This window comes from Physeter macrocephalus, chromosome 14 (assembly GCF_002837175.3).
Source record: "Physeter macrocephalus isolate SW-GA chromosome 14, ASM283717v5, whole genome shotgun sequence".
NCBI lineage: Eukaryota > Metazoa > Chordata > Mammalia > Artiodactyla > Physeteridae > Physeter > Physeter macrocephalus.
In genome coordinates, this window is record NC_041227.1 from 37,545,009 (window position 1) to 37,566,104 (window position 21,096).

The following is a 21,096-nucleotide window of genomic DNA, read 5'->3' on the forward strand; positions in this document are numbered from 1 at the left end:
GGATCTCAAAGCACAACATAATTAATAAAATCACCCACATCCTGTAGGTGAGTAGCGTTTTATATGTACAAATTTCTCTCTGCCCCCAGGCCCTCCAAGAGGAGGAGAATGTTTCCAATTTTCCAGAGTGAGCAATAGAGTAATTGAAAGGAGCTGTGTCTTGGCCAACTCAAAAGACCTCAAGGCATTTATAGTGACCCTATGTGAGAAAACATGGTGACCACGAAGTGTGTCATAATGGCTAGTCAGCCATGCTCTGCTAAATGGTTCAAAGAGGGAGAAGACAGGGCAAGAATAAAACATTCAGTTCTCAAGAGTTAGCTGCCCCTGCGATCGATATTCTGATCTGTTTGGTCGACTCTCCAAAGGATCTAGAAGCAGTAAAATGATGACATTAGCTAGTGATCTAATTACTTGGGTTAATCAAGGCAGAGAGGACAGACGGGGCCAATTAAGTAGCTGGGCAGCCCAATGATGGATGAGTCATTATGGGCAAGTGCAAAGATAATGCCATTGGGAAAAGCAATTTAAGTCATTCATGCACTTCCAGGCCAGGAAATCCTTCTAGTCTGTGAGGGGGGATCATTTAGGAATCATCAGACTCAGCCTGATGAACTCATCTATTCATTGTGCAACTAACAATCAACAGAAGAGCTGAACACAAGGGGACAAGCCATATGGAATACATTTTGGTAGCTGGGATGTATATCTGTGCCTTCATTTGAATCACCTTCTTTACTCTTGTTTGTTTGTTTTTAATTTTATTGGAGTATAGTTGATTTACAATGTTGTGCTAGTTTCAGGTGTACAGCAAAGTGATTCAGTTATACATATATTCATTCTTTTTAGATTTTGTTCTCATATAGGTTATCACAGAATATTGAGTAGAGTTTCCTGTGCTATACAGTAGGTCCTTGTTGGTTATTTTTCTTATATATAGTGGTGTGTGCATTTTCATCCCAAGCTCCTGACTTATTCTCCCCCCCACATTTCCTCTTTGGTAACCATAAGTCTGTTTTCAATATCTGTAAGTCTGTTTCTGTTTTGTAAATACATTCATTTGTATCTGAATCACCTTCTTTAAAACAAGTCATACTCTAGCCCCTCTTCTGTTTTTCTTTTTTTTTTTTATTGGAGTATAATTGCTTTGCAATGCTGTGTTAGTTTCTGCCACACAGCGAAGTGAATCAGCCTTATGCATACACACATCCCCTCTTTTCTTTTCCTTCTCCAGTCCCCAATCTCATCTTCCTAAATACACACAGTTTCAATGTGTATGGATGATTTTTTTTTAAAGTAATGACAAATATTTTCCTTCCTCATTGCTAGTTCTGTCCTTCAAATAGGTTGTTCTCTGTACATATAAAAGTTTCCAAGGGACACTTCAGCATGTTACAAAACTGTTCTTTTTTTTTTTAAGCACAAAAGAGGCTGTGTCTATGCAACAAAATTTATGCAAATGGGAGGTTGGGGGGTGGGATGAACTGGGAGACTGGGATTGACATATATTCACTAATATGTATAAAATAGATAACTAACAAGAACCTGCTGTATAGCACAGGGAACTCTATTTCACTTAGCTGTACAGTAGAAAGTAACACAACATTGTAAAACAACTCTACCCCAATTTAAAAAAAAAATGTACGCAAATGATCTACACTTCTCCAAATCCTTTATTTGTATTCATGTTGCAAATCTGGAATTTTAGGGGAGAGGACTTATCTTTTTTTAAGGAGGTGGGTAGGACACTAAAAGCCCATATGAATTAAAGTAAACCATACTTGCAACTACCTGCTTCTTTAAAACAAAAGTCCTAATCAGGAACCCCCAGAAAAAGGTTATCCATGACTGCCATGTTGATAACTCTAATGAACGCTAGTTCTTCTCCTGACTTACCTTCTCCCTCTCTGATTTCTCCTGTTTGTCTCCCTTTTAAGCTCATCCTCTCTTACCAACCATTCAGTGTTGGATTCTCTAAACACTGTATTCCTGGTTTTTTTAGACAATTGACTCATTGTTCCATTCTCGTCTTGCCCTACACTCAACCACATCTTGCTGGTTCCCAGCCACTCTGTTTTCTACAAACTACAGGAGCATTGCATCTGTTTCCTGTGCCAGGACTTCTCTCCTCTGGTTCTTTATCTTGTTAACATTTGTCCATCCTTCAGATCTCAGCTCACTCATCATATATTGACTTCCTCACACTTGGTCCAATCTCTCTACTATGGACTCTCATAACACCACATAGCATTCTTTACCACACTCATCAGAGTTGCAACTTTATATTCATTTGTGTGATTTATTTGATTAATGTCTGTCTCCCCCATTAGCCTATAATTTCTTCCCTGTTTCTGTTTCTTCTCTTCCTGTTGCTATTGACTAACCTTGCACTGCCCACTTCTCTTCTTCACGGGCTACCATAGCTTCTACTGACCAATGGCTTCCTCTATCTCATAGATTCTGATAATATGCTTTTCTCTCAGTGCCCCTCAATTTCTAGTCTTCCTCCAATTGTTGGTTGTCTCTAAATTTTTTTACAGTCACACTCTACCAGCAAAACAATCTTATTGGTTTGATTCATATGTACGATCTCTTCGGCAAACTTCTCATGATAGACCAACTCATGGCTCCCTGGGCAACACTCGAATGGACTTCCCTAGGGTCAAGCATGTCCTGCATCCATGGGCTGTAGCCAACATAGTGGACAGGTCAGCTTTCCTGAGAAAGTATGATAAATCAGATACTTTCTCCATCACAGTCTGCTTGCTGAGAACTGGCAGAGCTGGGGAGGGATCTTCCTGGAGAACCGGGATTGGGGAAAGGGTAAAGAGTAGTAACAGAAAACAAGCAGGGACAATTGAGGCATTCAACAACCTCCTCCTTGGTTGGTGTTCCACTCAACCAAACCGCCATTCCTTGGCATACATTGTTAACAAATTTAAGGTGTCACAGGAGTCAAGTCCATTTATATCTGATGAGCAAAGTAAAACTCTCAACGGAAGATCTGAAGTATTTGGGGAGTGATAGAACCCAGTGAAAAATGTCAGATGGTTAGATTTTAAAAGTACCTTGGAAGGGTAAAGGCCTGTCTACTTCTGGTTCATACTTACTCCTTGGGGGCAGCCCTTCAGGCCCCAAAGTGAAGGGGTTCACCAGTCCTCCCTTGTGGCAGGCCCTGGCCTCTAGCCTTTGATGCTGTACCCCATGCCCTTACAACATGAGGCTGCCAAAATCTTGTTCAGCCCTCAATCTCTCAACTACCTCTACTAGAAAAAATTGGTATAACGATGATCATAACAGCTGTTAGAAATGAGTTTTACTGAGCTTGAGGAGAAGAGATGGCCACCATCCTTTATCTGGTTGGACATCACCAATTGCTTCTCTTGGACAGAGCAACATAATGTAGGGTTAACAGCACAGCTTCCAGAACCAACTGCCTGGGTTCAAATTCTGGCCCTGCTACCTACCAACTATGTGAACTTGGGTAAGTTACTTGTCTCCTCCTCAGGTATGACATGAGATTATAGCATCTACCTCAATATAGTTGTTGTGAGGACTAAATAAATCATTAAATGCCAAGCGCTTACAACAAAGTTGACATTACATATCTGTGAGCTACAATAATTATTGCTGTTGATATTACTATTGTCCTTAAGAAGTCACCTCATCCAATTATTGGCCAACCTGTATTACTCAGGACATATCAGGCTGTAGGTAGTAGAAATTCAGCTCAAAGTAGCTTCAGTAAGAAAAAGAAATGTAATGGTTCACACAACAGGGACCGTCCAAAGGATGGACTCACTTAGGCACTGCTAGACCCAAGAGTTCCAATGATGCCATCAAGACTCTTGCTGTCTTGTGCCTTGGCTTTCTTCTGAATCAGCATCATTCTCAAGCAAGTTTCCTCCATGGTGGCAAGGATGTAGCTTGAAGATGACCTTGTTTTTACATCTCTTCCTCAGTAGATCTGAAAGACTGGTAGGCCCTGGTTGTGTTCCATCAATGACCCAATTATCAGGGGGGTGGAGTATTCCAATAGGCCAGGACTGGGTCACACAATACCCCTGTAGCCAAGAGGAAAGGTGGAGCCAACTCTACCTGAACATCATGGTCCCCTGGAGGAAGGATGCTGAGCAGGAGATACCCACTGCTCAACCCTTTGTCAAGGCATGGTCTGGGGCCATGTCTCCAAGAAGAAACTAGAAGACCGTGATGACATGTTTACTGAAATTTTTATCCATTTTCCATCTAAAGAGTTGCAAACACACCCAGGAGTGATGTTCAAAATATTGAATAACTGGTAGAGTAAGATTTGATCAGTTTAAATGGATGCCTGACCAATCAGAATGGAGGTCAGCTGTATCAGCAAATTCCTGCTGAATGGCAATGCTACATCAAATGCAAACATTGGACTGATTTCTCAGGGACTTAAATATCCAATCCTATTCAATCTTCCTTATTGAGCAAACACTCTCTAGCTTTGGCTAGTTTACTCACTTACCTGATTAGAGGCAGAACTGAGTAGACAGATATCTCCAGAACTCTTTCTACTCTTCGATTCCCTTTGGTCATCTCATAATGTGTGTGACCTTCCCACTGGGATACGCACTTAAGATAGAAGATAAACTTTTGAGCTGAAGTACCAATAACCTTGAAATGGGCACATGTACCTTGCTTGACCTTCTGTTGGGGGCCAACCCTGTCATTTTTTCTGTCTGGAGAAAGCAGAGGGCCCCCTCTTCCCTTTCCTCTATTACTCTATCACCACTGAGTGCCTCACAAAATATTCCCAGTCTCCAATGGATCTATCTGTCCAAGGATATGCTACCCCTTCAAATTCAGATTGGATGAAGTGTTCTTTGATTAGAGACCTAGATGAAGGGTTACTTAATGGGCCAGCTCAGCTTGGCTAAAATGCCGCAACCAACAACTGGTATGGGGTGGAGTGTGTGTGTGTGTGTGTGTGTGTGTGTGTGTGTGTGTATGTGTGACTTCTTGTCACACTCTCTTCCCCTGAACTAATGTGTCTATAGTACTTAGCAGAATCCACACACAATAGGTGTCTAGTAAATGATAGTTCATCTCCTTCCTTCTTGCTAGACACCCTTCCTGCTCCTCTACTGCCCTGCAGCCTAGCCTGGCTTTGGTTGCCAGCAGTACCCAGCAGCACCATTCCCCCGGATCCTGCCTTCTAGGCTCAGGGCAGATCCCAGGCATCAGTGCCCACACCTGCTCACCAGGAGATATTTCCCTACCCTACTTTGACTCCCTTCCAACTCTTAATGCAGGACTGCAGAAAGACTTAGAAACACTTGCCAAGACAGTCTGACCTTTGCTTCCCTCTTCCAGGTGGGAATTGATGGATTTCATGCCTGTTTCCTTTCAGGGTTGCAAAGAGTACAGCAACTTGCAGAAAACACAAGATACTTCAGACAGAGACTGAGTGAAATGGGATTCATTATCTATGGCAATGAGGAATCTCCCGTTGTTCCCCTGCTCCTTTACATGCCTGCTAAAGTAGCGTGAGTATCCAGCGGACTCCCAGAATAACACCTAAGCTCCAAGGTGATCTGACAGAGATGGTGCTTTTGACACCAGGGGGCTCTTTCAGCATAGGTATTGCTTTGCACTTTGAGCGGGACGCCAAGTTCAGAATTCACTTATCCAGCTTCTCAGAAGCTACCTGCCTGCCCATCAGCAAGGCCTTTTCACAGATCTTGTGGGAAGGGAGCCAGATACTGCGGCCCATCATTTCCAAGCTTTGTGAATTGGGTGGAGTCACTTATCTCAGGCCTCAGCTGTAAATTGATGAAGATCCTGCACTTCTTCCTCCCCCAAGATCTTTCTCAGGGAGAACCTCAAAAGACCATCTCTCCCAACATTCAAAAGCAACATTACCAGGCTCTGTGCTTTCTCCCATTGCACTCTCACGGCCATCCTCAAAAGAAGGCACCCTCATGTGTGGGGAAACTGAGGCTGAGATCAGTTAAAGAGCTTCCCAAAGCCATACCGGGTCAAGCAGTAGTAAAACCAAGAGGCAAACCCAAACCTAGGCTTACTCCAAAGCCCTTGCTCTTAACAAAAAATGTTAACACCACCCTTGTAAGCTTATTTGGGGTTATTTTCCATCGATTGCAACTCTGAGGTTGAGCATTAGTAAAAAACTGCATGAAGAGGAAAAATGACTTTTTCTCAGTATGGCACAGATGAATTTATACGTGAGCCATCTCCAATCTGCTAGAGAATAATTAACTCTGTTGTTAAAAGGCAGTTAATTAAACTTCTTTCTAATATAAAATGTTTGTGTATCTGATGAAGCACATGGTAGAAAGTAATTCTCAACAAATGTTTATCAGTTCTAGACATCCTGACACTCCTTTAACACAACTCCATTGTTGGAACTTTCCGTTTGATTCTCTTAACAGTCAAAGTAGATTGGCAGCGTATTAGATGTAGTATAGAAAAGAAGTTCTGGAGCTATTAGTTGAAAACTCATGATGGATAGGACTGAGTTATATGTTCCTAAAAGATGGATTTTTTGGAGTACACGCTTGTGTCATTTCACCACAGCAAAATAATAAGCAGTTAAAACACATACATGAGTTGCCTCATGCACCACAGCCATCCACCACTCAGCCCTTTTTTCATGGATCTGGATCAGGAAATCAATGCCTGAAGTAGCCAAGAAGACAGTGTGCTTCAGAAATGTCACAGGATACTGCTCTGTGCTAATGGCAGGAAGGAGTGACAATGGTGATTCCACCTGGCAGATAACCCAAAACCTTTACCATCTGATCTTGGATGACAGGAAAGAAAACCCACGTTTACTCAGAGTGGTTGAGGAAACGGTACGTTCTGACTCCACACGTAGCCCCTGCCTATCTAATATTTTATGATTAGCTCAAATGAAGACACCAAAAGTAACCTTGTTTCATTTTAGAGAGTGTCAACACCAGAGGGTGGCGGTAGGGAGTGTGCTGGATACTTCTGACTTTGATGATGGAAGCTGGAATTAGAACCTCAACAGGCTGGGAACATGAGTCCACCCAATGAGAAGAGTCCATGAAGAATAAAAACAAACGCATTTCAATGCAAGAATTCAAGTGCACGATGACAGAACGAAAGAGGAAGTTCCCCTCCTCCTTTATATGCCAGGAGTCCTGACTAGACAAAGCTAATGTGAAAAAGGAAAATTAAACTGAGAGGGAGTTTCCTGGAAAAGTTATGTTCTAAGGTATAATGAGATGTTTGGAATAAAAAAGAAATTTGATTCTGCCTCTTCCTAGCTGGGGGATCTAGGACAAGTTAACCAACCTTCTGAAGCTCCACTTTTCTCATATTGAAAATGGGATAGAATAGGACCTATTTTCTAAGATCATTTGAAGATTAAACAAGATGAAGTCTATCAGCATTTGGCATGTCGTGTCTTACATAGGAGCTACTCAGTGTTGGCTGTTATTATTAATAGTATTAATAATGTATATAAAGCACTTCATATAGTAACTGAGTAAGCACTCAATCAGTGGTAGACATCATTATTACTACTACTTCTACTACAGCTACAATGATGATAATTGTTAGTTTCAACAGAGTATAAGATTGAGTCATCATGGTTGCATGGCTAAGGAGGAGCTAACATTGCTGGATGTTACTTATATGCTAAGGAAGGCTCTTAAACCCAGTGATCACCCATTGAAGGTGGGATGCTTAGCCCTGGTTTACAAATGAAGACACCTAGACACCCCAAAGTCAACCTACTTTCTCAGGGTCACTCACATTGTAGGTACTAGAGGCCAGAATTCAAACCAGTTGCATTTGCCTCCTAAACCAGTGCTCTTTTCAATGCACAGCACAGCCCATAGGGGAAAAATACACATCTCTTTAAAGCAATGCAGAGTATAATTTAACCCTCTTTAATGTCATCATTGGTGAATCAAAAGGCATCCATTATGACAATGGGAAAAAAATCTAATTATTTGGGTTGTTTAGAAAACTTAGAACAGGTTAATTACAAAAGGTAATATTATCTAATGTTGGCAGGAGTTACTGCTGCCCAATCTTGTTTCCTGCACTGATATTTCTTCAGTGGAAAGTTGAAGGCAGAGAACCTTTTGAAACGGAGTTAATTGGCTAAGCCAGTGTATGAGCACTTGTTTCATTTGCTCATTTAAAAACTTTTGATTTTTCTCAAAGAACTGTGATTTCTCCACATTTCCACCTACCACAGAATGGAGGCATTATCTCCAGCCAGGTATCCTTTTGGATAAAGTCCTGTTGCAATTCTACCCCTGGAATCTTCTATGGAGTTTAGTATAATGCGATTTCACCCATAAAACATTCACTTAAATAATCAAGAATATATTGTATTTACTATTTGGTACAGGGTTGACATTTTCCATCCTCAGGCCTCATCATACACTTGGAGGATGGTGGTGCAGAAAATGCAGTGATGCTGCGTGAAATGCAATGCTAATGTTGTATTATTATTATTATTATTCACATAGTTTAGTTTCTTTCAGCCTGTGCCAGCTCTAATTTGCTTTGGGGAATACAAAACCCAGAGGCAATCGTATACATTAGCTGAAGGAGACTAGGTTTAGTAGTGTAAGTTTTAAACTTAGAACTGCTCCGGGGAGGCCTCAGGTTAGCCTAACGAATCAACAGTCATATATTTCTCTCTACATTCTTTGGCAAAACTTACTTCCTCTGGTACAAAGAGAAGAGTGCAGACAGTGAAAATGGTCTTTGGGGAGTCCCGAAAACCGGCCCGATCATGGGTCAGGTGGTTTGTACTCTAGCAATAAAAGCTCTTGACTTGTTTCTCAGACAATTACGAGCTCTCATCCTGTGCAGTTCTGTGGGCAGCCTTCCATAGGGTGATCAAGAAAAAGAAAGAATGGCTGTTTTCAAACTTCCTCAGTTAGAAAGCTCCATCTCCTTGTAAACTTCCCAATCCAAATCAAAGGCTATATCTTGCCATGGCCAAGACAGGGGGCCAGAGAGGCTGTGTGTTTGGTAGTTCTTGCAATCTCCATAGCTTTCTTTGATAGCCTGCATTCTGCACGAGGAAACCAAAAGACAGACAGCTAAATGGGAGGAGAATGAAAGACCTGATTCTTCGTCGCTGATTCTTCCTGAGTTACGACTCAAGGTTTCTGTGGTGCTGTCAGCTTCCAGCCTAAAATAAGACACCAGCAACCTCTTCATGCTAAGAACAGATCTGAGACGTTTACCCCACTTGAGGGCAAAGCATCTTAGTGATTAAGGATTCCTGCGGGGAGCGACGGAGCACAAAGGGGAAAGGCTCACTTGGGTGCACATGCCTGTGTCTGACATTGGATCTCAAAGCAAGAAGTTTACAGACTTTGAGAGCTGGGTATTCTAGAATCGTTACTGAGATTAGCTCTGAAATAAAAAGAGGCTAGAAGCAGTTAAGGGGAAGGAATCATAGCTTAAAAAGGTTTTACTCAGTATCAAAGAGCTTTGTAATTCTACGACCTACAGCCTCCAGGATGCTTCTACCGACCAGCCTCTGTGTGCGTGCATTTCTCTCCCTCCCTCCTTCACCATCCCCCCTTAATCCAGCCAATGGGTTTATTATCCCTGAACATACACATAACAAATGAGGAGACCCTTGCTATTTCCTATCTTTGGCTTGATGGAAAATAAAATCTTTGTCTCTGGAAAGATAACATGGCTTGGGGTTGGCTCCTGCAGACCCTCTTATCCTGATCCTGAAATTATAGTCATGAAGTAGAGGATTCTTAAAATTTCCACACTGTATTATCAGTATTGTTTTTAAAGCATATAGGTATGCATCTAACATAGTCTTTCTTCAGGTAATTGCATTGAGTAATGGTTTTTATTCCTTAGGAACCCTGCAGACAAAAGATTTTACATATGGGCAGACTTGTTAAAGCAGGGTCATGTGTACCAGCATTTTCTGCTCAATGTCAAAGACTCTGTACACGTAACTGTCTAATGAGTGCACCATACGCCACAATATACATACTCAGTTATGGGTACCATCAAGTGACTGGCTGCCACATTTCCTTATTGTTTGTATCTGAGAGAAGTTTCATTACTTCAGTCATCTTCTACTTACTTTAAAAAAGTAGGGTCTTTCCTGTTGGTCCAGTGGGTAAGACTGTGTTCCCAATGCAGGGGGCCAGGGTTCAGCCCTGGTCGGGGAATTATTGGGTTGGCCAAAAAATTCTTTCGCGTTTCTCCATTACATCTTATGGGAAAACCCTAAAGAACTTTTTGGCCAACCCAATAGATCCCGCATGCCATAACTAAGAAGCCTGCATGCTGCAACTAAAGATCCCGCATGCCGCAACTAAGACCCAGTGCAGCCAAAATAAATATAAATTTTCTAAAAAGTCAATTAGCCACATTCCTTTTTTTTCTTTTTTTTTGCAGTGTAATTTTGTCATCTCTCAGTTAACCTCCTTTTTAACATTTCCCTTAGGGCTTTTGCAAGGCATCTATTAAAGAGAAAAATCGGCGTGGTGGTCGTTGGATTTCCAGCTACTCCCCTTGCAGAAGCCCGGGCCCGGTTCTGTGTTTCAGCAGCACATACCCGGGAGATGTTAGACGCAGTAAGTACTCCACAGCCCAGCAGAAGCGACAGGGTGGGGTCCTCAGATTCCGAGCACGTTCTTTTACTGAGCTCGCCTGGGTTTCCCTGGGTTTCTCTTGGATGGTTTAAGAACACAACACTAATAACACTCACTGCTAAAAAATAATAATAATAAGGGTATCCTAACAATGCCCAACAATGTGATCAACTCAGCAGATAGGAAAGAAAATCAGCTCAGTGAAGACTTGAGTCAAGTCGGTGTTTTGGTTTCATAGCAAAGACCCACTGAGTAGCCAGACATCCTGCTCTTTGCTTGTTCTTAAATGCAGACGCTGATCTCACCTGCTATTTCAGCAGTAACTGCCTGCATCCTGGCACTGCTCACAGCCACCACGTCCATCATAAGAAAATATGACCCAAATAAGCCACATGTTGGAAAACCAACAACAAAGACAGATCTATCATATAAACTCATCCTACGTGAGGTGTAAAGGATTTCAAAACCACATTTCATTGTCCTTGGATTTCGATCTCTGTGTGAATGAATAATATCAGAGAACCAAGCCAGGTCAGTCAGTTTAGGGTTGATGAAACTGTCTCATAAAATCAATGCAGTTTAGCAAACACTATCAGGTGTCTGCTCTATGCAAAACCCTGGGGCAAAAAGTCTAAGAGAACATACTATAAATAGGCACTTCATAATAGTATCAGACAGAATAAGTTCATCTCGAAAAAGAAATATAGACAACTGCATGAAGGTGGGGTGGGTTATTATATACGGAGCTATTTGAACAAAACAAGAGACAACAAGGTCAAAGGCAATAGAAACAAAAGAAATGGATCTAGGAATAGACGTTATGCATGCATGAAGCTGCCAAGACTTGGCAAATATTGGATGCAGGGCACATATGGGATGAGGGAATCAAGAATAATCCAAGGTTTCTAGCCCTCTAGCAAATAAAGAACGGCAAAACTAAGCACGTATATGAGATAAGGTATATGGCAAGGAACAGCATAACATCAACAGGACTGGGGGAATAAAATGAGCTCACTTCTAGACATGTTGGGATTACAAATCTATGGGCCATCTGTGAAAAAGCAAACCATTATATATAGGATGGATAAATATCAAGGTCCTACTGTACAGCACAAGGAACTATATTCAATATCCTGTGACAAACCATAATGGAAAAGAACATGAAAAAGAATACGTGTGTGTGTGTGTGTGTGTGTGTGTGTGTGTGTGTGTGTGTGTGTGTGTAACTGAGTCATTTATACTTTGATAAAATTTAAAGAAAATAAAATCCAATTCTGGAGCTTAGGAGAGTATGCAAGCCTGGAGCTGCTGTAATCTGAGGAACTAACGGATGATTAAAGTCAATGGTAGAAGATATAATTGTCCAACTATAAGTGAACGGGCCAAGCGCAGACTCCCCCTACGTCCCTGGTTGGATATAGGAATCACAGACGAGGAACTGGGCTTAGATGGAGCTAGATCAATTGAAAAAGTCATGAGATAGTGTAGTGCTCAACACAGTAAAAAGGAAAACGCTTCAAGGAGGGAGAGGATCAAATGTCCCTGCGATTGTTTTAGACTCCACGTGTAAGTGATATCATATGATATTTGCCTTTCTTGTCTGACTTACTTCACTCAGTATGACAATCTCTAGGTCCATCCATGTCACTGCAGATGGCATTATTTTGTCCTTTTTTATGGCTAAGTAATATTCTATTGATGAACCTATTTAAAAAACAGAAATAGAGTCACAGATGTAGAAAACAAAGTTATGGTTACCAAGGGGGAAAGTGGGGGGAGGGATAAATTGGGAGATTGGTATTGACATATACAAACTACTATATATAAATAGATAACTAATAAGGACCTACTGTATAGGACAGGGAACTTTACTCAATACTTTGTAATGACCTATATGAGAATAGAATCTTAAAAAGAGTGGATATATGTACATGTATAACTGATTCACTTTGCTGTACACCTGAAACAAACATAACATTGTAAATCAACTATACTCTGATAAAAAGTAATTTTTAAAAATGTCTCTACCAAACAGCAGAACATCCAAGTGGGGTGAGAGATGAGAAGAAACCATTAGCTTAGCAGTTAGTTAGTACGATCTTGCTGTTGCTCAGAACAGAGAGTTTTAGGGGAGTGCAGGGAACAGAAATAAGAATACAAAGAATTAAAAAATGAAAGGGATACTTTGAGCTCGAATTACACACACACACACACACACAAGGGTGCATATCTTTCTGTGTCACCATTATATTCTAGGACTTAAACCAATGTGTAGAACATAGTAGGTACACAATAACAATTTATTAGATAACACTGAGCTAACTCTCGATTTTGAGATGATGGGAGAACTTTGCTGTTTTTGTTCTATATATTGTCCAGATTCTCTAAAATGAGTATATTTTAGAGAATATTAATTTTAACAAATTGTTTCTTCTAAATGTAATGATTGGGTGGTAAGATATTGTAGGCAAGTCTTTTGAGAAGTGTGTAAAGGCAAAAGAAATAGGTTTAGAAAAAGCCCTTGAAAGTGGGGGAAGACTTGAGCATGTTTACACATCAAGGGAAAAGGGAGTGAAGAGGGGGGCACTGTAAGCATGGGGAGAAGAGGATGTGCCCAGAAGCACCATCCAGAGACTGCAGGAGGGGATGGACAGCTTGGGTCGATCTGCATCTTTTTTCTGATCCAAATGGCATGGAGGGACTCATGAATACCCAGTTCAATAGATATCAGACCTTGTGATTGTTTTCATGAGTTAATTCCTGCCGAATACTTGGTTTGGAAGGAGCACGGAAACCTCATCTAGAAAAATGCCTCTAAACTTTTGAGATCATCAAATCAATACAAAATTTTGAGCAAGTTTCTTACTATAAGAGAAGTGAAAAATGACCCCTTGAACAGTCAGGGCATTAAGGTTGCAACTGAACATAAATGACAGTCACAGAAAATATCCAATATTAGAGAAGTCTATTCAGTGACCATGTTTGGAACAAGACAAAAAGGAGGACACTTTACAAACACAAAATGACTTAAAAGGTCCCTCTTCTGACATGAGTGGCAGCTGCTCCGTTACCAAGGACAGCTCTAGCCTTGCTATAATCCTCCCGCCTTCTAGATAAGAAGTCTAAATATAAACAACACTGAGCTGCTCCAGCTTCTCGACAGCATCCAAGCCAGAACTGGTCCCTGCTTCCTTAGAATCATCTCGTGCACAAGTCCAGATGTGATATGTAGCCCTTCCCAACTCCCTGTTACGAAGATGGTTCTTCTGGAGTGCGTATTCCCTGCTGCAGCAAGCTGAATAAACCCGACTTTGTTTGAGTACTGGTGTGTTTCAGGTAGTTGTTTGGTGGCCCTCAGCATAAATCCATTTAGAAATAATACATGCATTACCAATATATTATGTACATTTTATAACAGACACAAAAAAAGAAGTTAAAAAGGTTGAGATACCACCTCACACCTGTCAGAATGGCTACCATCAAAAAGAACACAAATTACAAATGTTGGCAAGGATGTTGAGAAAGGGAACCCTCGTACACTGTGGGTGGGAATGTATATTGGTGCAGCCACTGTGGAAAACAGTATGGAGGTTTCTCAAAAAACTAAAAATAGAACTGCCGTATGATCCAGCAATTCCATTCCTGGGTATATATATGAAAAAAACAAAAACACTAATTCAAAAAGATACATGCACCCCAATGTTCATAGCAGTGTTACTTACAATAGCCAAGATATGGAAGCAACTTAAGTGTCCATCAATAGATGAATGGATAAAGAAGATATGGTATGTATTGGCAATGGAATATAACTCAACCATAAAAAAGAATGAAATTTTGCCATTTGCAGCAACATGGATGGACTTGGAGGGCATTATGCTAAGTAAAATAAGTCAGACAGAGAAAGACAAGTACTGTATGACATTGCTTATGTGTAGAATATAAAAAATACAACAAACCAGTGAATATAATAAAAAAGAAGCAGACACAGACATAGAGAGCAAACTACTTGTTACCAGTGGGGAGAGTGGGAGGGGTAACATAGGGTTGGGCAGCAAGAGGCACAAACTATTGTGTATAAGATAGACTCAAGGATGTATTGTACACAACACAGGGAATATAGCTGATACATTGTAATAACTGTAAATGGAAAGTAACCTTTAAAATTGTATAAAAATATTTTTAAAAAATTTTTTAAAAAGGTTGAGATTAAAATGAATCAAAATCCTATGATTTCCTCCCACATCCTTCATGAACTGTGGTACTTCTCCCCCAGGTGTGTGGGTCCTTCACTTTCAAAGCCACAGAGCTACTCCATCCCCCACCTTCAGGAAAAGCAACAGAAACTATCCCAGATTGATGCCACTTAAAATGTAAAGCCTGATACTTTTTCCTAGGGCTTATATATGGTAAAAAAATTAAGAAAATAAATTGAAGTAAAAAGAAAATTTTAATTACCCATAATCCTACCACCCAGAAATAAACTATTCTTAACATCTTGGTAGGGATCTTAACTAATGTCAGTTTGAAAGATTTCCCAACGGAGAAAATCCATAAGCCCCATGAGTCATTCATTCTGATGGTAACGACTCTCACTTTACCTTTTTCAAAACACTGGACTCTAATATCGCTTCCCTTTTCTTTTGACTGGTTGAGAAAAACAGGCCCAAAAGGTTAAAAAGGCATGCCCAATTCAGTAGGATTAGTGATAGACTGGAAGGAAAAACTTACATTTTGTATATTCTGGATCTCAGTTGTTTCATTTGTAAAATTGGGGATACATTTACCTGCCTGGATTGAGAGAATTGAAACAGATGAGTTCTTGGTTTCTTGTGGTTTTAAATTCTATTATTCTATGGAGCATAGAGATGAATATTTAAAAGTTGGGGGTGGGAGGAGGGGGGCAGCAGAAGAATGGGGGAGAGAGGAGGATCCTAATTAGCTCCCATAATGTTCCATTTTCTTCCTGGCCATGTTGGTTTGCTGTGTCATGAAGAATTAATGTAAACGTAATCTGCAAAGTTTTATTTTTCTTCCACAAGTTTATATATGTCAATAAACTTTAAAATAAATCCTTCAAGGGTAAGCATGGATCAGATGATTTTATTCCTCTCCTCTCACCCCCAAAATAAACTAAAGATTCGTAATGTGGAGTTAGACTATTAAAGAATATGAAAATAAAATGCGTTAGCCTCTAACATTCCTCTAGGGCTGGCTTATGAACCACAGCTTAATGATTTGGATCTTTCTCCTTTTCTTTAAAATCGAATAAGCTGGCAAAAGAAGAGTGTGGTTCTCTGTGAGCCCCCCAGAGAGCAAGGCCACTTGGGGGTTTAAAGAGAACTGATGGAAGGAATCTCTTTGCAGGTTTTGGAAGCCCTGGATGAGATGGGTGACCTCCTGCATGTGAAATATTCCCGGAACAGAAAGTCAGCACGCCCCGAACTCTACGACGAGACGAGCTTTGAGCTTGAGGATTGAGTTTCCTGAACCTGAATGGAGCCTAAAGACTTTGCCAGAAAGACCTCCCTCCTTGCCTCCAAAGAAATATAAATAGATTTCTTCTCCTTTCTAAGGACAGTTTTGGTTGCCAAACCAATTTCATTGAGCCAAGGGAGACACGATTGTTGTGCTTTTAATGTCTCTGCGGAGACAAAACTATGGTTCCAGAGTTTAATTTTCTCTTCCCCCAAGTATCCTGCTGCAAATACACACACGCACTTCTTAGAATATTTTTAATAGCAAAGAGCCTGTATTTTAGTTGCTACTGTGCAGCCTCTTTGGTCCAGACCCTTTCAGGAGTTCCAACCAAATAAGAGGGTTTTGATTTTTCAGTTCGGTAGATCTTATTATGTGTTTGCTAATTTCATCTGCAGATGGGGGCAAGGGTGGTGGGCAGTAGCTCGACTCCTTGTTACCCATGAAACACCAGCTAGAACTCATCCGTATCACGGGGAGTTCCAGGCAGGAGGGTAAAGAAATGTTGCCTCTACCATTTGCCACATTTGGACTTTTTCCAAGGACAAGTGTCAAAAGCCATAGTTAATGTTTCAAGGGAGAGTGCAGGCCTGGCCAGCGGCGACCAAACATCTTTAAAGGAAATTTTCCTTTTCCGCTTGCTGGTCTCCTGCAGTTTTACAGCTGAGTTTTGAGGTTTGGAAAATTCAAGACTTTTGTTTCATCAGGAAGAGGGCAGAAAGCAAGCAAGCCAATGATAGGCCTAGACTAAAACTGTAAAGTTATAACAACTTGAATGTTGTTGGTGCCATGCAGACTGAATGTTTAGCATCACTTTTACTACTTTAACGACTGAGTGGTCATTTTCCTATTAAATTTGGAGTACATGGGGAAATTCAAGTTCCTTTAGAGTTGCCTCTCAAGACTACACTTGAAGAACATATTGATTCAAAAATGACATTTAAAAGTAAATGCTATTCCACTTTTCAATTCTGACCCCCTTCCCCATTCAGGCCTATTAAATACTACTGTCCTCTTGCATAAGCACTCCAATTTGGTGCTAAGTGGGCTTACACACTATTGGGCAACTAACTGGAATTTACTTGAGTTGTCTCTGTCTCTCTTTATCTCTTTGTCTGTCTCTGTATGTCTGCCTGTCTGTCTCTCTCTCCCCAGAAATGTGAACACAAACTTCTCTGCAAAAGTAGCACTTTGCTAATTGGATCTAGTTGGTATGGAAGAAGCCAGGGGAAAACCTTATCTTTATCAAGCTTCCAGATGGTGCCCAGATTGGGAAACGCTAAAAAGCAGTGGTGACCTTTTAGCAAAGCTTCTGTAATAGTTCGAATGAGTTACAGAACATTCCACTCCATCAAATGACACTATAAACAAATCACTTCAAGAGAGGTTTGACTTTGCATGACACAGATGAACCAAGGCTTTCATGCTGTGAGCTGGGATAGAAACTCCACCCACAGCTCCTGTGTTGGATGGAGAAGCGTGGAGATTGGTTCAAGATGGTGGAGTAGAAGGACATGCACTCACTCCCTCTTGTGAGAGCACTGGAATCACAACTAACTGCTGAACAATCATCAACAGGAGGACACAGGAACTCACCAAAAAAAGATACCTCACATCCAAAGACAAAGGAGAAGCTGAAATGAGATGGTAGGAGGGGAGCAATCACAATAAAATCAAACCCCATAACTGCTGGGTGAGTGACTCACAAACTGGAGAACACGTATAACACAGAAGTCCACCCACTGGAGTGAAGGTTCTGAGCCCCATGTCAGGCTTCCCAACCTGGGGGTTCAGCAACAGGAGGAGGAATTCCCAGAGAATCAGACTTTGAAGGCTAGCGGGATTTGATTGCAGGACTTTGACAGGACTGGGAGAAACAGAGACTCCACTCTTGGAGGGCACACACAAAGTAGTGTGTGCATCGGGACCCAGGGAGAAGGAGCAGTGACCCCATAGGAGACTAAACCAGACCTACCTGCTAGTGTAGGAGGTCTCCTGCAGAAGAGGGGGTGGTGACTATGGCTCACTGTGAGGACAAGGACATTGGCAGCAGAAGTTCTAGGAAGTTCTCCTTGGCATAAGCCCTCCCAGAGTCCGCCATTAGCCCCACCAAAGAACCTGTAGCCTCCAGTATTGGGTCGCTTAAGGCCAAATAACCAACAGGGATGGAACTCAGCCCAACCCATTAGCAGGGAAGCAGATTAAAGTTTTACTGAGCTCTACACCCAGAGCAACACCCAGCTCTACCCACCAACAGTCTCTCCCATCAGGAAACTTGCACAAGCCTCTTAGATAGCCTCATCCACCAGAGGGCAGACAGTAGAAGCAAGAAGAACTTCAATCCTGCAGCCTGTGGAACGAAAACCACACTCACAGAAAGATAGACAAAATGAAAAGGCAGAGGACTATGTACCACATGAAGGAAAAGATAAAACCCCAGAAAAACAACTAAATGAAGTGGAGATAGGAAACCTTCCAGAAAAAGAATTGAGAATAATGATAGTGAAGATGATCCAGAACCTCAGAAAGAGAATGGAGGCAAAGATCAAGAAGAAGCAAGAAATGTTTAACAAAGACCTAGAAGAATTAAAGAAAAAACACCTAGAAGAATTAAAGAACAAACAAAAAGAAATAAACAATACAATAATTGAAATGAAAAATACACTAGAAGGAATCAATAGCAGAATAACTGAGGCAGAAGAACAGATAAGTGACCTGGAAGACAGAATGGTGGAATTGACTGCCACAGAACAGAATAAAGAAAAAAGAATGAAAAGAAATGAAGACTGCCTAAGAGATCTCTGGGACATTAAACACACCAACATTTGCATTATAGGGGTTCCAGAAGGAGAAGAGAGAGAGAAAGAAACTGAGAAAATATTTGAAGAGATTACACTCAAAAACTTCCCTAACATGGGAAAGGAAATAGCCACCAAAGTCCGTGAAGCAGAGTCCCAAGCAGGATAAACCCAAGGAGAAAAATGCCAAGACACATCGTAATCAATTTGACAAAAATAAAGGCAAAGAAAAATTATTAAAAGCAACAAGGGAAAAATGACAAGTAACATACAAGGGAACTCACATAAGGTTAACAGCAGAAACTCTACAAGCCAGAAGGGAGTGGCACAATATATTTAAAGAGATAAAAGGGAAGAAGCTACAACCAAGATTACCCAGCAAGGATCTCATTCAGATTCAATGGAGAAATGAAAAGGTTTACAGACAAGCAAAAGCTAAGAGAATTCACCACCACCAAACCAGCTCTACAACAAATGCTAAAGGAACTTCTCTAAGTGGAAAACACAAGAGAAGACTCATATCAGATAAAATAAACTTTAAAATAAAGAATGTTCCAAGAGACAAGGAAGGACACTACATAATGATCAAGGGATCAATCCAAGAAGATGATAAAACAATTATAAATATATATGCACCCAACATTGGAGCACCTCAATACATAAGGCAACTGCTAACAGCTATAAAAGAGGAAACCGACAGTAACACAATCATAGTGGGGGACTTTAACACCTTACTTACACCAATGGACAGATCATCCAGACAGAAAATTAATAAGGAAACTCAAGCTTTAAATTACACAACAGGCAGATAGACTTAATTGATATTTATAGGACATTCCATCTGAAAATATCAGGTTACACTTTCTTCTCAAGTGCACACGGAAAATTCTCCAGGACAGATCACATCATGGGTCACAAATCAAGCCTCAGTAAATTTAAGAAAATTGAAATCATATCAAGCATCTTTTCCAACCAAAATGCTATGAGATTAGAAATCAATTACAGGGAAGAAAACGTAAAAAACACAAACACATGGAGGCTAAACAATATGTTACTAAATGACCAAGAGAAATCAAAGAGGAAATTAAAAAATACCTGGAGACAAATGACAATGAAAACACGATGATCCAAAACATATGGGATGCAGCAAAAGCAGTTCTAAGAGGGAAGTTTATAGCAATATAATCCTACCTCAAGAAATAAAAAAATCTCAAATAAAAAATCAAACCTTACACCTAGAGGAACTAGAGAAAGAAGAACAAACAAAACCCAAAGTTAGTAGAAGGAAAGAAACTTCTCAAGTGCACACGGAAAATTCTCCAGGACAGATCACATCATGGGTCACAAATCAAGCCTCAGTAAATTTAAGAAAATTGAAATCATATCAAGCATCTTTTCCAACCAAAATGCTATGAGATTAGAAATCAATTACAGGGAAGAAAACGTAAAAAACACAAACACATGGAGGCTAAACAATATGTTACTAAATGACCAAGAGAAATCAAAGAGGAAATTAAAAAATACCTGGAGACAAATGACAATGAAAACACGATGATCCAAAACATATGGGATGCAGCAAAAGCAGTTCTAAGAGGGAAGTTTATAGCAATATAATCCTACCTCAAAAGAGGGAGAGGACTCAAATCAATAAAATTACAAATGAAAAAGGAGAAGTTACAACAGACACCGCAGAAATACAAAGCATCCTAAGAGACTACTAAAAGCAATTCTATGCCAATAAAATGGACAAGCTGGAAGAACTGGACAATTCTTAGAAAGGTTTAACCTTCCAAGACTGAACCAGGAAGAAATAGAAGATATGAACAGACCAATCACAAGTAATGAAATTGAAACTGTGATTAAAAATCTTCCAACAAACAAAAGCCCAGGACCAGATCACTTCACAGGTGAATTCTATCAAACATATAGAGATGAGCTAACACCCATCCTTCTCAAACTCTTCCAAAAAATTAGAGAGGAAGGAACACTCCCAAACTTGGAAGTCCTACGAGGCCACCATCACCCTGATACCAAAGCCAGACAAAGATACTACAGAAAAAGAAAATTACAGACCAATATCACTGATGAATATAAATGCAAAAATCCTCAAAAAATACTAGCAAACAGAAGCCAACAACACATTAAAAGGATCATGCACCATGATCAAGTGGGATTTATCCCAAGGATGCAAGGATTCTTCAAAA

At 40.5% G+C, this 21,096-nt stretch overlaps 1 protein-coding gene across 1 annotated transcript in view; it reads left to right on the forward strand.

Annotated features, from left to right (window-relative positions):
* SPTLC3 (serine palmitoyltransferase long chain base subunit 3) overlaps window positions 1-17,074 on the forward strand; it is a 133,181-nt gene extending 116,107 nt beyond the window's left edge. Inside the window, exons 11-13 of the mRNA XM_055090661.1 lie at window positions 5,387-5,522; window positions 10,472-10,601; window positions 15,984-17,074. Of these exons, the coding sequence (XP_054946636.1) occupies window positions 5,387-5,522; window positions 10,472-10,601; window positions 15,984-16,097 (380 nt within the window). The 3' untranslated portion in view covers window positions 16,098-17,074. The remainder of the gene's footprint in view (window positions 1-5,386; window positions 5,523-10,471; window positions 10,602-15,983) is intronic.
* The last annotated feature ends 4,022 nt before the right edge of the window (window positions 17,075-21,096 follow it).